This window comes from Cokeromyces recurvatus (genome assembly GCF_025118155.1).
Source record: "Cokeromyces recurvatus strain NRRL 2243 chromosome Unknown BX663scaffold_8, whole genome shotgun sequence".
In the NCBI taxonomy this organism is placed as follows: domain Eukaryota; kingdom Fungi; phylum Mucoromycota; class Mucoromycetes; order Mucorales; family Mucoraceae; genus Cokeromyces; species Cokeromyces recurvatus.
Genome location: NW_026251394.1, coordinates 863,204 through 879,005, shown reverse-complemented (window position 1 = coordinate 879,005; position 15,802 = coordinate 863,204). Strand labels below are relative to the sequence as shown.

Genomic DNA, 15,802 nt, shown 5'->3' with positions numbered 1-15,802 from the left:
ATTAAACATACATTCAGAATCCCTTAGATAGCATTCTCGAAAAAATACATATATAAATCAACTAGCTTTGTTTATAATTGACGCATAAAGTTCAAAGCGTCGTGTATTCTTCTTGATAGACTAGATAAAGAACAGAATAGAAACAAAAGAACTGATAAAATATTATGCTTAATCATAACAATGATAAATTTAATCTTTTTCTAAATCAAATTAGTGTGAATAGCAAAAGAATGAGGATATTATAATACGTAAGGAGCCTTCAGTAGGAGTATAAGAAAGGAGGAAAAGAGAAATAGAATGTAGTTATGTCAATTGAGGGAGAGCAGTAATAAAAATCAAAGTAATATAATAAGTATCAGTAGGAGAAGATTAGAGAATATATCTAACATAATTTGTATAATTTATCAGGAGACAAAAATAATAATAATAATAATAATAATAATAATCAATAGGAGACTAATTCTTTCGTAAAAATGGATGGAAAAGGAGAGGAAAGGTTAGATGATTTCCAACCTTTTCTGACTAATTTCATTTGTTAAAGAATTGTGATAAAAAAATGTATGGGCTTCAAGTTCTTTCGATTCTTTTCCAACCCCTAGAATTCATTTATGTATTTATTTTTTTTTTTCGTCTTATTTAGACTCATTCTCCTTTTTTTCTTTAGGTTCTCCTTGGAAAAAAAAAAAAAAAAAAAAAAAAAAAAAAAAAAAAAGCATATATATAAATGCAATCCTGTTCTACCTTTTTTTTTCCCCTTTTTTTTTAAGAAAAATATATTTTCTGTATTATATACACCAAACATAACATGAAGTTCACTGGATCTAGTCTTTTTTTTTCTGCTGTTTATCTTGCTTCTATTGTTGCTGCACAGAAATCAATTGTATCAATTACTTCTCCTTTAGCTAACACTAAATATAAGGCTGGACAAGAAGCTATCATTTCTTGGATTAACCCTTCTGTTCAAACTATTCCTCAAATTGTTTTAGCAAAGGGTCCTTCTACTGCTCTTCAACCCATCATGACAATTGCTACTAATGTAAATGCTAATGATATGAAATATGTTTGGAAAATTCCTGATAACCTTGAAATTGGCACTGAATGTAAGTTTTTATTATTATTATTTTTAAATAATTGGTAGGATAATGTATTAATTGAACATCCATTTTAGATGCATTTGAATTAGGCTCTTCACCCGATCTTGCCTTTGCTGGGCCTTTTATAGTTGAAAGTGGTGGAAGTAGTGCTTCTCCTTCATCTAATTCTAGTCCTTCTAGTGGTTCTACTTCATCTTCTTCCTCTCCTGCTAGTGGAAATAACAATGCTGTCGCTACTCCAGCTGCTCCATCTTCTACTAGTGGATCAACTAGTCAGACTTCATCAAATAATAATCCTAATACTTCTCATACTTCAGCGGGTAATAAGCAATACGCTGGTTCAGCTATGATTGCTTTTGGCGTAACTGCTGCTATTGCTTCTCAATTCTTCTAAGAAAAAAAAAAGTATAATTTTATATATAATTACTATTTCCTTTTACTTTATGTATTCTCCCTTTTCTTTTTTTTTTTTTTTTCTCTTTTTCTTTACATATTTTTCTTTTCTTTTTTTAATATATTTATAAGAATACAGTTCATAATATAATTAAATTCCTTTTTTTTTCCTATAACTAAGATATGTATGTTAGATATAAAAAATGAAGGATAGGAACAATTTGCATAAAATACAATTTTATCCAAATAAATACATTAGAATATTTTTGGATGAAATTGAGACTAGTTGAACAATAATAATAGATTAAACAATACAAATTTAATAAGAAGCGAAAATAGATTTAGATGAACTAAAACTGGTTTTTTTTTTCCTGCTATCAAAGTATACTGTGATGTTTATTTATTATAAGATACCCAACAAAAAAAATATTATAAAAGAAGTCGAGGAGAAAACTGAACAATAGTTTTAAAGTCAAATAGTTTTATTTATATATTTATAAGAATCGCTAACGAAGTCTGGGATAGGAAAGTATGAATCAGAGAAGTGCTAGTGAATGATCGAATAAAACATGTTATTGACAATAAAGTGTTAGATGTTTTGATATTATTTGATAGAGTATCCCATGAGAATTTCAAGGGAATCTAGATAGAATTTCTTGAATAATGATTTTATGATCTGCTTGCTTAATTGATTAGAAACATGACATTTGAAGACCGTTTATGGCATATACAACGTGCTAGGCAAGAAATAATAAATATTTTAGTAAATACAGGGAAAAGAATAAAAAAATACAATTCCCAAGTTATAAAAGAGGTAAAATAAATACAAGTATCTTGTAAATGATGATATACTTATTGTATAGTAAACAAAGGGGTATGTATTGGACACCTAAAAAAAAAGAAAATTGTCAAGATAATATGAAAAGCCCAATTGTAGCTTTTGTGAATGGGATATTTAATAATGATATTGTCAAGTTTAAAGGTATCCGTATAGGAGTCACTAACATATTATGGAATAAATAAAAAAAACGAGGTAAATTGATTGTAGCTGTTATAGATAAATATAGACTTTTCTAAAATACTTGATTATTGCTACTTTATTAACACTAATTTAGTATATTTGCTATTACATTAAATAAATCTATTATTCATCATTCTTTGAAAGAAATTTTACATCCATAATAATAGCGCTATTATAGTCTCTTCTTATCTTACCAAAGGTATAGGATACTGTGGTAACGTAGTTGCAATGCCGTAAATTGTAATCATCAATTCTTCAAGGAGTTATTAACTGGCTTCAGTTAGTTCATTTCCATTCTCTCATCAGAAGCAGTAATATAAGCGTCTCGAGTATGAGGGTTTTTTTTTTTTTTTTTTTTCACAGAAAATTTTGATTTTTTTACAGATAAACATGTATAAAAGCTAGTTTTATTACATCTAAATCTATTATTGCTTCTTCTTAAATTTGTATTATTTGATCTAATTTTTTCTTTTTCTTTTTTTCAACTAGTCTTAACTCCATCCAAAAACGCTGTAGTCAGGAATAGCTTCGATTGCATAAACTACCGGGTGTCTCTTAGCATATCTCCTTACAACTCAATAGTCGGTCCCTTTAGTTTGTATTATCCTCAAATCTAATTTGTAAATGATATTTCACTTTAGTTGACCATGAGCTCCCAAGTAAAGCTATTCGTGAATATCGTCAAGAGAATATGAGCAATCTTCGGACTTTCCCTCAGAATTCCAAGTTGAATTTATAGTGTCGTCCTCCTGTTTCTCTTGAACCTATTTTATTGCTATCTATGTCTTTTGTCAAAAATGATCGTAGTATCCGATGGTGTTTTGAATGACTTCCTAATAACTACTTTTTTTTTTTTTACGTCTGATGCCGCTCCCACATTTTCACTAAAACTTACATTATTGAATATCTCAATATTCACTGCAGCCTTCAGTCGTCACCAAACATACCTGATCCTATTTCGTTTTTATTAAATATTTTACTAACCCACCCACCCACCTCCGCTAAACATCGTGATCGCTACAGTCAATGGAGTATACGAATGCCAATTGCCCAACTTCTTTTATATGAAATGAACTGTCTTTAACATGGGAAAAAGAGTTGTTAATATCACCATCAATCTTGGATCAACAGCTTCTCAATTAGATAAATGTATGCACTCGATAACCGATAGTCACCTCATTAAACCCTGCCCGGCTATCCAGATCTTCTTCCCCTTTTTTAACTTGAGTCCTTTAAGGGGCTTTTTTTTAAAAAAAAAAAAAAAAAAAAAAAAAAAAAAAAAAAAAAGAACTTCTTTAGGCAATTTCGGCATGTAGTTTATCAGTGTGCTCATAGGCTTTCAACTTTAAACGTAATCAGGTACAGTTTTTTTTTTTCTTTTTAGCTCCGCCTTCTTTTCTTTTCTTTTTTTTTTTAGCCTCGTTCGTTCTCATTCCTATTTTTTTTTTTTTTTATGTATAAATAAAATAATGCCATCAACTCTAAAAAGAACATTTAGCGAACGAGATGGTACTGAATCTGAGGTATCTTTCTCTTTTTTTTTTTTTTTTTTTTCAACAAACATACTAAATAAATATTTTATACAAATGAATGCATTCAATTAATTATTTCAATAGTTGAGTCACATTCAAAAAAAACACAGAAGTAACGATCAAGATGATGAAATAGATGATGAAGTCGAAAATTCTGTAACTAATTCAGATGAGAATAGTGATACAGAGACTACTCAACTTTCTTCTTCGAGCTCACGTAATTTAAATACCATCGATCTAAATAATTTAGTAAGATCTATATCTATAATTTTTTTTTTCCTTTTTTTCCTCTGATCGTTGTATTTATAAATAATAGAAAGTTAATGAAGCAGGTACGATTGCAAGAGTAGAGCTTGTTGATTTTATGTGTCACAAATATTTGAAAATTGATTTTGGTCCAAAAATCAATTTTGTCATTGGACACAATGGTAGTGGTAAAAGCGCCATTTTGACTGCCATTACTATTGCTCTCGGTGCTAATGCGAGTGCAACTAATCGTGGTAAAAGCCTTGGTGATTTCATTAGAGAAGGAGCAAAGTAAAATAGTTGAATTATAATACATAAACGGTTTTTTTTTTTTTTTTGTTAATTATATACATGTATATATAGTGCTGCGAATATCACAATTCATCTTACGAATCGTGGTCCTACCCCTTATAAACCTGAATTATACCCTAATATTATTGTCGTAGAACGTCGAATCAACAAGGAAGGGCCTTCAGGCTACAAGCTAAAAAACGCCTCTGGTCATATTATATCTACTAAAAAGGAAGATTTAATTGCTATTTTAGATCATATGAATATATTGGTTAATAACCCTTTGACGATGCTAACTCAAGATATGGCAAGAAAGTTTTTAAGTGATAGTACACCTGAAGATAAATACAAGCTCTTTATGCTTGGTACTCAACTAGCACAACTTCAACGTGATTTTGAAGCCGTCCGTGAGAGTTTAGAAACAGCTCGAGAAACACTAGATAGAAAGAAACAGAGTTTACCTGCGCTCCAAGCTAAGGCCAACGAAGCTCAAAAGGAATATGAAGACATTCAAGAGGCTAAACAGATTGATGAAAAGATTGATGTTTTGAATAATGAACTTGTTTGGTCTCAAATCATTCAAAAAGAGAAAGAATGTGAAAAATATAAGAATGACTTTGAAATTGTTGAAGAACAATTGAAACAGATTGACGAAGCTTATAATGCTCAAGAAGATAAACTTCATACCATTGAAGCAAAGATTGAAAAGAAGAAAGAAGAATGGCAAGAAATTATAAATAAACCTAACCCTGATGATCAAAGAAAGCAGGAGCTAATTCAATTAAGAGCTGAACAAGAAAGAAAAATAAGAGAAACTAACGTAAAGAAATATATATATATATACATATATAGTACATCTAATGTTTTGTAGATAATATTTTTATTTATTTTATTCTTATTATTTTTTTTTTTAGGCTGATCTTCAGGCAATTAATAATGAAACCAAAAGAACAAAAGCAGCTAAAGAAAGAATTGAAAATATGCGTGATGTTGAGGCTCAAAAGCTTGAAAATAATAGTAGGATTGAGCATGATAAAATATTAAATGAGATTAATAAGCATGAAAGGGACATTGAAGAAAAGACAACTGAACGTGACCGACTTATTATTGAAAGTAAGAAACTTGAAGATGAATTCAAAAGGGAAAAAACTAAAAGAGAAAACATCATTCATGAAATGTCCCACATAAAACGACGTGGGGAAGAATGTATCAATTTTATTCAACGATTAGAGAGTCAACGAGAAGATCGTATGAAGGCCTATGGTATTCGTATGCCTGAAGTTTTAGAAGCCATTAAACATGAAACGAGATGGGAAAAAAGAAGACCTGTAGGACCCTTTGGTGCTACTCTTCAATTGCTTAAGCCGCAATTTGCGGACACTCTTGAAACAGTTCTTAACAAAAACCTGAATGCATTTGTTGTTGAATCCTTTCATGATAAGAATCTTCTTTTTAGTATCCTTGCAAGACATAATATGAAAAATGTTCCAATTATAATTTCCAACTATGATTTATTTGATTACTCCTCTGGTGAGCCAGACTCTCGACATCTCACTGTACTTAGGGCGATTAAGTTTAATGATGAGTGGGTTAAACGACAGATGATTATTGCAAACAAGATTGAAAAGATATTGTTAATGGAAGATCGTCAGGAAGCAGATGATTTGATGAAAACTAGACCTCACAACATTGATTTATGTTTTACAAGTAGTGGCCATCGAGTGGGTGGTAAGTCTGGTATGAAAACTGTATCTATCGAAACTTATCGTGGACCACCTCGTTTCCAAAGAGATATTGATGAGCAAATCAGAAAACAACGCGCTACTGAAGAGGAATTAAAAAAGAAATACAACGAATTAGAAGTTGAGACTAGAGAAATAAGGGCGAATATGAATAACCTTGAAAAGCAAATAAGACATTATAAACGTTCAGCTGATACACTTGAATATGAGATTAATAATTTGAATAGTATGATTAATGAAAAAAAGGAGGATCTTCAGAAAAGTAACCCAAACAATTTACAAGCATATAATGAGGCTATTGAAGAACATGTAAAAGAAATCAAAGCTTATGCTCAACAGTTTCAAAATATTAAACTACAGCACGATGAATATGTTCGTGAGATTAAAGAAACAAATAACGAGCTTAAAATATTTATAAATAAAGAAAACGAACGAGAAACGATTTTCAGTGAACTTCAAGCTAGAATTGAAAAATTAGAAAGTGTGAAGTCTAAGATTTGTGAAGAACTACAGAGTTTGAAATACAAAAGAACACAGATTAATCAAAGACGTGAATCCAAATACACTCTATATACAGAAAGTGCTGCTCTTGTAAAACAATGGATAAAAGAAGCTCAAAAAGAATATCCTGATCGTGTATCTACTGAAAGGACACCGCATGAAGTTGAAAAAGATATTATACGTCTACAAGCAAAAGCCGATGAATGGGAAGACAAAATTGGAAGAAGTTTAGAAGAATTAGCACAGGAAACCTATAATACACTTAAGGCATGGAGTGATGCAAATGAAACAGTAGAAGGAATGGAGAAACTCTATAGATCACTACGAAAGATGTTAGCTAAACGTATAGAGAAATGGGATGTCTTTAGGCAGCATATATCTATTTCAGCCAAGAATTATTTTAGATATTTTCTTCATATGCGTGGTGATGAAGGAACTATTCGATTTAATCATGAAACTAGAAAACTTGAGATTCGAGTATCTACAGGTGATCAATATGCAAAGGGTTCACGTCAAAAAGATTCAAGATCATTATCTGGTGGTGAAAAATCATTTTCACAAATCAGTTTATTATTGTCTTTATGGCAAAGTATATCTTCACCAATTATTTGGTAAATTGAAACTTGCAAAAAAAAAAAAAAAAAAAAAAAAAAAAAAAAAAAAAATAGTAATAGTAATAGTAATACTTTTCTTTTTTTTTTCGTTTTAGTCTTGATGAATTTGATGTATTTATGGATGCAGTAAATCGAAAACAGACAATGAATATGATTATGAATTCTGCAAGTGATAATTCCTCACAATATATTTTAATTACACCTCAAGGTAAAATCAAGTAAAAAAAAATTAGAGAGAAAAAAAAATAATACTTATTTATATTTTAGACGCAAGTAATATGGTTCCAGGGCCTTATGTTACAATTCATCGTTTAGCTGATCCAGAGCGTTAAAAGTCAATCCGAAACATTTGTTAATAAAAAAACAAAGTACATTCAAGCTCCGTTTACCACTTTATTAGCATTAATTTTTTTTTTCTTTTTTTCCCCTATTTCCAAACTTGATGATAAATAAGTTTGATATAACAATAAGATATTCTCCTTTTTTTTTTTTTTTGTTCATACTATTCTATGAATAAAAAAAATCACTATTTCTTTTTTTTCTTGTTTAATTATGAAATCTATTTATTTTTTTACACAAACTACGCCACCACTTGATTGTTGAAATAGGTTGTTTCTATAGTGATAATGATGATGTGGCTGATAATGGAGAGTTTTTTCGGACCGCGCCAAGAAAAATAAAGTAAAAATAGTTCAAATCCTATTTTAGTAATTAAAAAAAAAAAAATATAGTATAAAATAAAATGAAATTTATTTTTTTATTTTATTTTATTTTATTTTATTTATTTATTTTTTTTTGTATAAATATATACATCATTATGTTTAATAAAAAGAATAAGACCTTATTTTTATATACATTACTTTCACTATTAGTAACATTTATGGGTGACTTTGTTACTGCTGCACCTATTGGTGATATTGGTAGCAATTCAGCCACGATAACTTGTAAGTTGTTATTATTATTATCATTATCATTATACTTTTTTTTTTCTTCTTCTAATCTAATAATTTATCATCTAGTTGCTGGACATACTGTTACTGTGCACGGTATTGTATTTAGTGTTATTTTATTTGTTACTGGTGGCTATTTATGTTTCCTTGGAGGTAATATATAAATAAATATAAAAATATATATGTATATATTTGTGTATATGTATACATGTATATGATATTTTTATAATATATACTGACAACTTTCTTTTCTTTTTTAGGCGTATTTCAAAACTTTACAATGTTTATAGTGGGATTTTATTGTGGTGCAAATATCGCTTATATCATCTTAACAAATGCTAAAGCAGATTATGGAAGTCATACAGATACGATTTTACTCGTTGTTAGCATAGTAGTCGGTGTTATTGCAGGTGGATTACTTTGCTGTTGCTTCTTTTTAGCAGTCTATCTATTAGGTGCATTACTGGGCTATATGGCTGCTCTTTGGTTATTATCATGGAATACAAATGGATTAATTCAGACTAATTGGGGACGTGCAATTTTAATCATTTGTTTTGTTATTGCTGGTATTGTCTTGATGGCATTCTTGGAACGTCCTGTATTTATTATTGGTACTGCCTTTATTGGTTCCTTTGCTATCTTCTGTGGTATTGATGTTTATGCAAAGACCGGCTTTTTGGAATTGATCGACCAGTTTTTACATGCAAAGAATTTAGATCTTGTAGTGAATGCTACAGGTGCACTTCGGGGTATGCTTGGTGGTTGTTTAGGTCTTGCTATTGTTGGCTCTCTTATTCAATGGTGCATGATCAGACGTGATGGTTCTTCTTATAGAGGCTGGAATGAGAGACATCCTCGTGGATATGGTTGGAGAAGACTTTAATCTTATATCATAAAACTTTACCTTTTTTCTTTTTCTTTTCTTTCTATCATGATATCATATCTTATTATTGTTATTAAATTTGTATATTAGTGTTATCTATTTTATTATTTATTTATCTTGAAAAGTTGTGTGAAGCGCATGATTAAACAAAGCCTGCACAACCTACATCTGATCTAATGTAGTTATAAAAGGAATTAAGTTTAATACTAGTTTTCGCCCAAACAAGTTTTTTTTTTTTCTTACTGTATAGCCTCCATTTATAATGAATGCTACAGCACACACAAACATCATTTCTCTCCTCCTTACTGATAGTGTCCTCAATACATTTCTATTTACCCTTAATGCTAAACAGAGCCCCTCTTTTTTAGTTTTAAGCTTTAGACCAATTTTCACATAATTAACATCTTGTATCCAATTAGATGCTTATAATTCAATAAAAATCATTATTTAAACACAAGTTATATTATTTATATACATATTTATGTACAAAAAAAAAAAGGAAAAGAAAAGAAAAAGTAGAAATTATGTTGTAAATTCCCAAAATTCAACAGGATCGCCTCTTATTTCATGAAAAGATCTACGAACATGAGGATGAGTTTTGAATTGTTCTTCTACATATTGCCAGTCTTTAATAGTTTCACGCTTATTCACATCTAAAATACTTGAACGAAGCTGCGAAACTGGAAGTGCTGGATTATCATAGGTTGCGGGGTCACGATGATAATTTTCATACTATAAATGTATTATATTAAATTATTAGCTTTATTTTTTTTATTTTTTTTATTTTTTTTATTTTTTTTTTTTTTTTTTTTTGAAAAAAAGTAAAACGTTCATTTACCTGCTTTTGTAGTTCACCAAGGATAGTTTTTACAAGTTCATTCATTTTATGTTTATAAGCTTTATTCTTCCTATATTCACTTAGAGTATGAACCAAGGCAGATAGGGTTGAAATAAAAACTACACATGTATATTTTATAGGTTAATTTGTGACAATTTTTACTACGCCATTATAAACTTACGAATAATATACATCTTGGTCTTGAAAGATATCTTTTTATACATTCTTTTGATTTTACATACTGTTGTATATTTTGTATATTCTGTTCCAAGATAAGCTTCATTATTTCTGTAATAAAAATATATATATATATACATATTTAAGTACCAATAAAAGATCATTAGCCTTTGAATAACTTACGATTCCCAATAATGAATTTTTGGATCTTCTAAAGCAGCAGCAAGAGCAAGTACCAAGATTTCTTCAAACTTATCCGATTTTATCTTTTGTTCCATTTTTGCCTTTATTTTTGTTAAAATATCCTTTACTGGAATACGAGCCATGATTGTTTCTGTATCATCCACAGTAAAATTATTGACTGCATAATCGCATGTCATTTCACCTTGGTGAAGAGCTAATAGATTCTTTATCTTGCGTTCAACTATTGCAACGTGTCTTCCAAGAACAGAGTTATGAAGACAATCATCTGCAATAGGTAATAAATGCCCAATATTGTAAAATGGTGTCTTTCTTTGATACATAACATCGCATGTCAATTCTCCATCAATGCAAACACCATGGTCAGGACAGGGGATACAAGGAGAGGGTAAGAAAGAAAAGAGGGATGCTATATACAGAAAAAAAAAGGCTAAATGAATACATTGATATAATAACATGCATAAAAATGATTTTACTAGTATTATTTGGTAAACGGGTAGGGGAGCTTGTACAATAACCATTCTTTTGACGAGCATAGGCAGTAATAAAATACCCAATCAGTATAAAGAATAAGAATGTAGAAAAGAAGATATATCCTATTTTCTTTAATCGAGCTTTCCATAACATTGCTTTTCTTTTAACAGCAGATAATGTCTTTGATCGGGTCACAACTGGATATTCAGTAGATTTGGCTAGTTTATCTGCTGGAATAGTCTGATCTTTATAAAGAGATACAAGCTCATCTTCATCTATTTCTCCAATATAATCTTCTTCATCATCATCGCTATCATCTTCATCAGCATGGTAATCTTCGTCATCCTCTTCTTCATCTATTTCTTTTTCTTCATTTTCGTCACTTTCATTTTCCTCTACTTCTACTTCATCTGCAAATGAAACTTTTCGTGGTAAATCCTTTGATGTTTTCTTTTGAATACGGACACGATTCGCCAAATCATGACTTTCTTCATCAGCCGAGGAAGCAAAGGAGTCTTCAGGATTAAAATGACCGCCGGTTTTGTTGTTATTATGATTAACATTACTGCCAGGAATTGAAAAAGCAGAATCTTCATATGAAAGACTATCGGGAACAATAGAAGTAGTTTTATTAATTGAATAGACGGACTCTTTATTACCATTCGCTGATTTCTTATATACTTTATTGTAGTGAGTTAAAGTTGTTGCATTTGTATTTTCATCTTCTTCACCAAATGAATCTTCTGGGTTAAAAGATAATTTAGTGTTTGATGATCGCTTAGGGGGTGCAGGTATAGCAAACCCATCTTCATCCTATGTATTCTAATTTAGATATACTGAACAGAGGAAAAAAAAAAAAAGAAAAGAAAAGAAAAGAAAGAAAGAGATACGAAAAGAGAAAACTTTCATACCTTGATAAGAGGAAGTTCATATTTTGTTATGGTAGGGGATGATGCCTTTGTTGTTTTTCCTTTTTCATGATTAGGCTTTTGTTGGCGACGACGTTTTATAGTAGAAGATTCAACAAAGTCATCATTATAAAACTTGGTTGGTTTATGGGAAACTCGGTGTCCAAGTCCATATTCAACAGGTTGTTTATTTGCTTGTTTTGATCTATATTCTTTCAAGATCTCTTCACGTCTAGATATGATGTGTTTCTTGAATAAGTTGACAAGATCTGATTTAGTAATGTTTTGAAGATAAGGAATATTGTGTGAGGTTAGGATTTGCTTTAGTTGATATTTTCTAAGTGACCTAATTGAAAAGTTTTCATCTACGTGTTGAATTAACATGTTGGAAAATTGATAAACTCTAATGTTTTTTTTTTTTCCTTAGCTTACCAAGGTAATAAAGATCATTTGGAATGTTAGAATTATTATGATTATCCATTTCTTTTTATATATTATCGAATAAGTGTATATAAAGTATGTTATAAGCGAGTGTTTAAATATAAAACAAGGACGAAACAAAAGGAAAAAAAAAAGAAAAAAAGAGAAAGAAAAAGAAAAAAAAAAGAGAAAGAAAAAGAAAAAAAAAAGGAAAAAAGAATGATAATGTCTTTAATATAACTAAAAACGCGTTTTTGATACATGCAGATATTTTTTATATATTTATGTATATTCATATAAAAACAAAGGTATTATTAACTTATGATGATGACGTAAAAATGAAAATGTATAATATGCATAAATGTGTACGATTTTTTTTTTTATATATATGTATATATATATTTTATACAACTGTTGTTACATCCATCAAGTTATTTTGATGATGACGCTTAATAGATAAGTTTCTTAGTAACTCTAATTCAATACAGGTCTTTTCATATTCAAGCATAGCCTCTGAATAAACCTGGTCCTTATCATTTAATAACATTTTTAAATTCATTTCTTCATCTTTATAGTCTTCTAGTTTCTTTAACAGCATAGCGATTTCATTTCTAGACTTGATATTTTCAGCTTCTAAACGTGCTATTTTAATACGTTGATCTTCATTTGGTGATAAAGCAAGTTGATTTGCAAGTTGATTTGACAAGTCAGCTATCTTGGCTGCATCCTCTCTACTTTGTGCCTCTAATTGATTCATTTTTTGGTAAAGTTCTGTTAATTGCTCTAACGTTTTCTGATGTGCTTCCTGCGCCTTTTCAGATTGTTGTTGAGCATCTTTCGCTCTTTCCTCTGCCAACATTCTTGCCTCTTTATCATACTCTGATTGCGAACGTATCTTTTGTAATTCGCGTTGCATGTCTTCCTTTACCTCATAGGCCTCTGTTAACCTCTTTTCTAATACGCTAGTTCGATCTAACTCGAGTAAATCAAATGCATCTTTATCATGTGATTTAAGAGCCATGTATTTTGCCTTGTAATAGGCCGCTTCTTCCAAGGCAGCCGTTCGCACATTCTCTGCTTGTTCTATCTTTTTCATCATCGGTTCTGATTGTTTATGAAGATGAGTCTTGATTTTCTTTAATTCAGTTTTAACAGAGACAAGTTGTTCAAATAAAAGGAGCTTTTCACTGTCCAATTGATTATTTTCATCAAGGAACTGTATGAGTGAGGGCTCTTCATCATGATTCATTCGTTGTTGTTGTTGTTGCTGTCGCATCTGTCTAGCAATTGAGACTTCAGTACGCCACCATTGTTCCTTTTTCTTCATTTCGTTAATAATTGTATCTCGTGTAACAATTTCTTTCATGAATGTCTTTCTTTCATCCACACTCATGGGTCTATTTATGGGTGATGTTAAAGGTCGATGCTTTTGTAAACCTGTACGTAAAGGAGGTAAAAGGGATGACTCTCTTTTCATATTTGCATTTAATAACTGTTTCTTCTGACAAAGTACATCATTATCCAACATGACTCCCTCACGAGAAGGTCGAGGAGGTACAGAAGGCAAAGAAGCTAATGATGATTCATGACTTTGTTTACTAGGATGACTAGAGTTGCTTTCTATTGAATATGCGGTTGTTGGTGAGTTTAATTTTTCATCAGCTGGAGATATTCGATGCTTAGGACTCAATATGGAATCAATTCTTGAATTCTATTTTTTTTTTTTATAAGTAAAGAAAAAGAAAAAAGTGAAGTTATGCATATGTAAGATAATATATAAATGTATATATGTATAGACTTACTGGTTGTTTTAATGGTGTATCTTCTACCGGGGAGTTCATCTTAATATTAACTACTTCTTCCTCTAGTGGGTATTTTATTTTAGCTATACAATATATATATATATATATATATATATTTATATTTTTAGTATATAAGATAATAAGTGTATTATATTATTTACTTTACAGCAATCTAGAATATATACATAATTACTATCATCTGATTTCCCATTGATAGAATCACCTCCAAACACATATATTTTATTTTGAATAACCGTTAATGAAAGCCCATATCGAGGAGAAGGAGGTGAACCCATACCTTGAAACATATACCACCTTTGGCCTTTTAAAAAGAAAAAGGAGTGTTAATATGTATTGAAAATATGGATATAATTGTATTTACTTTTTATACGAAATGCGTATAAATCACCAAGACTATTTCCGTTCGATCCTTTCCCTCCAAATATATAAATTGTATCATCTACTAAGGCAGCTGCACAGCTTTCTCTTGGTGCGGGTATGTAGCCTACAGCGGGAATTTGTTGCCAAGTATAGGTAATAAGATCAAAAGACCATATATCATTATATAAATGATTTGCATTGATACCACCAAAACTAGAGAAGAAATGGCATTAGTATAGACAATGTAAAAACAGTCTTTGAGTATATATAAATATATATTTTTATATATGTATATTACACGTATAGTTTCTTTTCGTAAATAACAGAGATATGGCCAGACCTTGGAGAAGGTCCCTGATTTTTATACATAATAAGATCCCATTCAGCCTTTGAAGGATCTATAGAAAAGAAGAATAAATACATACATACATACTTTGTCATCGACTACTCATATCAATCAATGAATTACTTACATTCTTTTACATTAAACGCATATAAATCGTTTAAATACTTTCTTTGAAAATGACCTCCAAAAACATACATAATACCATCCTCAGAAACACAAGTTGAATGGCCTGCTCTTTCACTTGGTAACTTTCCTTTTGTCCTCACTCTTGACCACTGACGAGTATCTAAGATGATGGATGTAAGTAAATAAATAGATAGATACATGTGCATATTGCTTTATTCTACTTACTTGTATGTAAAACATAAAAATAGGGATCCCAAACATCATTTGGAACATTTGGTTGACCTCCATAAACTATAGATATAGATCATTATTAATAAAGAAAACAACATAGTATTCCTTTTTCAATGCTTACGTAATACAAATGAACCTATTGAAATGATGGAAGCAAAACTTCTTGCAGCAGGTATGTCACCCATCGTTGTTACAGAGTTAGCTGTCATAGTATCTATCCAAAGCATGTAAGCATATACATATTACAATCATCTTATTTCCACATACTTGTATCTATAATAAATAAATTTTTCTTTATATTTCCTCCTTTGTGAGTTCCACCATAAACTAAAAAGTGGTTGTTATCAAGTGCTGTTGCTCCATGTCCAATTCTTGGCAAAGCATTATTACTTCCATTCAATTTGCGTTGTGACCAAGGATGTATATTTTTTTCATTAGAATTACTTTTTGTAAATTTAGAAAATATTGTCATCTAAGTTCTTTCAGAACAAAAGAAAAGAAGAAGAAAAAAAAAGGCTAAGGAGAAAATAAAATAAATGAAATAAAATAAAATAAAATAAAAAGGGCAATCCATAATAATAGCAGCAGCAGCAGCAGCAGCAGCAGCAGCAGCAACAGCAATAATAATCTA

At 30.2% G+C, this 15,802-nt stretch overlaps 6 protein-coding genes across 6 annotated transcripts; 4 read left to right on the top strand and 2 right to left on the bottom strand.

Annotated features, from left to right (window-relative positions):
- Positions 1 to 764: 764 nt before the first annotated feature.
- On the top strand, positions 765 to 1,570 carry BX663DRAFT_470658 (uncharacterized protein). The gene is made up of 2 exons (XM_051524131.1): positions 765 to 1,100; positions 1,169 to 1,570. Exons 1-2 carry the CDS (start codon positions 806 to 808, stop codon positions 1,486 to 1,488), a joined length of 615 nt encoding a protein of 204 aa, XP_051384451.1. The 5' UTR covers positions 765 to 805; the 3' UTR covers positions 1,489 to 1,570.
- Positions 1,571 to 3,385: 1,815 nt separating this feature from the next.
- On the top strand, positions 3,386 to 3,592 carry BX663DRAFT_432060 (uncharacterized protein; the record flags this gene model as incomplete). Its single annotated transcript, XM_051522901.1, has 1 exon — positions 3,386 to 3,592. A coding segment is annotated over one exon (207 nt), but the record flags the coding sequence as incomplete, so codon positions are not given.
- Positions 3,593 to 3,917: 325 nt separating this feature from the next.
- Positions 3,918 to 7,913, top strand: BX663DRAFT_505119 (uncharacterized protein). The gene is made up of 7 exons (XM_051527015.1): positions 3,918 to 4,031; positions 4,125 to 4,289; positions 4,357 to 4,577; positions 4,650 to 5,397; positions 5,492 to 7,431; positions 7,530 to 7,642; positions 7,702 to 7,913. Exons 1-7 carry the CDS (start codon positions 3,978 to 3,980, stop codon positions 7,764 to 7,766), a joined length of 3,306 nt encoding a protein of 1,101 aa, XP_051384449.1. The 5' UTR covers positions 3,918 to 3,977; the 3' UTR covers positions 7,767 to 7,913.
- A 309-nt stretch (positions 7,914 to 8,222) lies between these two features.
- BX663DRAFT_535859 (uncharacterized protein) lies at positions 8,223 to 9,683 on the top strand. The gene is made up of 3 exons (XM_051530608.1): positions 8,223 to 8,378; positions 8,454 to 8,537; positions 8,645 to 9,683. Exons 1-3 carry the CDS (start codon positions 8,252 to 8,254, stop codon positions 9,265 to 9,267), a joined length of 834 nt encoding a protein of 277 aa, XP_051384448.1. The 5' UTR covers positions 8,223 to 8,251; the 3' UTR covers positions 9,268 to 9,683.
- Positions 9,684 to 9,729: 46 nt separating this feature from the next.
- On the bottom strand, positions 9,730 to 12,452 carry BX663DRAFT_542111 (Man1-Src1p-C-terminal domain-containing protein). Its single transcript, XM_051530803.1, has 7 exons — positions 12,298 to 12,452; positions 11,869 to 12,230; positions 10,960 to 11,770; positions 10,466 to 10,892; positions 10,287 to 10,393; positions 10,106 to 10,224; positions 9,730 to 9,999 (listed from the first exon to the last, which is right to left on the bottom strand). Exons 1-7 carry the CDS (start codon positions 12,344 to 12,346, stop codon positions 9,790 to 9,792), a joined length of 2,085 nt encoding a protein of 694 aa, XP_051384447.1. The 5' UTR covers positions 12,347 to 12,452; the 3' UTR covers positions 9,730 to 9,789.
- A 213-nt stretch (positions 12,453 to 12,665) lies between these two features.
- BX663DRAFT_505114 (uncharacterized protein) lies at positions 12,666 to 15,685 on the bottom strand. The gene is made up of 9 exons (XM_051527014.1): positions 15,439 to 15,685; positions 15,293 to 15,385; positions 15,166 to 15,231; positions 14,942 to 15,100; positions 14,767 to 14,866; positions 14,470 to 14,681; positions 14,254 to 14,409; positions 14,088 to 14,170; positions 12,666 to 13,996 (listed from the first exon to the last, which is right to left on the bottom strand). Exons 1-9 carry the CDS (start codon positions 15,641 to 15,643, stop codon positions 12,689 to 12,691), a joined length of 2,382 nt encoding a protein of 793 aa, XP_051384446.1. The 5' UTR covers positions 15,644 to 15,685; the 3' UTR covers positions 12,666 to 12,688.
- Positions 15,686 to 15,802: the final 117 nt, after the last annotated feature.

Excerpts from the sequence above, each read along its gene's own strand:
- BX663DRAFT_470658 (XM_051524131.1), top strand. The coding sequence starts at position 806 with ATGAAGTTCACTGGATCTAGTCTTTTTTTTTCTGCTGTTTATCTTGCT. Across the intron at positions 1,101-1,168 it reads CCTTGAAATTGGCACTGAAT|ATGCATTTGAATTAGGCTCT; the intron begins GTAAGTTTTTAT and ends CATCCATTTTAG.
- BX663DRAFT_505119 (XM_051527015.1), top strand. The coding sequence starts at position 3,978 with ATGCCATCAACTCTAAAAAGAACATTTAGCGAACGAGATGGTACTGAA. Across the intron at positions 5,398-5,491 it reads GAAAAATAAGAGAAACTAAC|GCTGATCTTCAGGCAATTAA; the intron begins GTAAAGAAATAT and ends TTTTTTTTTTAG. Across the intron at positions 7,432-7,529 it reads ATATCTTCACCAATTATTTG|TCTTGATGAATTTGATGTAT; the intron begins GTAAATTGAAAC and ends TTTTCGTTTTAG.
- BX663DRAFT_535859 (XM_051530608.1), top strand. The coding sequence starts at position 8,252 with ATGTTTAATAAAAAGAATAAGACCTTATTTTTATATACATTACTTTCA. Across the intron at positions 8,379-8,453 it reads CAATTCAGCCACGATAACTT|TTGCTGGACATACTGTTACT; the intron begins GTAAGTTGTTAT and ends TTTATCATCTAG. Across the intron at positions 8,538-8,644 it reads CTATTTATGTTTCCTTGGAG|GCGTATTTCAAAACTTTACA; the intron begins GTAATATATAAA and ends TTTCTTTTTTAG.
- BX663DRAFT_542111 (XM_051530803.1), bottom strand. The coding sequence starts at position 12,346 with ATGGATAATCATAATAATTCTAACATTCCAAATGATCTTTATTACCTT. Across the intron at positions 11,771-11,868 it reads ATGAACTTCCTCTTATCAAG|GATGAAGATGGGTTTGCTAT; the intron begins GTATGAAAGTTT and ends TAGAATACATAG. Across the intron at positions 10,394-10,465 it reads AAAATTCATTATTGGGAATC|AAATAATGAAGCTTATCTTG; the intron begins GTAAGTTATTCA and ends TTTTTATTACAG.
- BX663DRAFT_505114 (XM_051527014.1), bottom strand. The coding sequence starts at position 15,643 with ATGACAATATTTTCTAAATTTACAAAAAGTAATTCTAATGAAAAAAAT. Across the intron at positions 15,101-15,165 it reads TTTTTATGTTTTACATACAA|ATACTCGTCAGTGGTCAAGA; the intron begins GTAAGTAGAATA and ends CCATCATCTTAG. Across the intron at positions 14,682-14,766 it reads TACGAAAAGAAACTATACGT|TTTTGGTGGTATCAATGCAA; the intron begins GTAATATACATA and ends TTTCTTCTCTAG.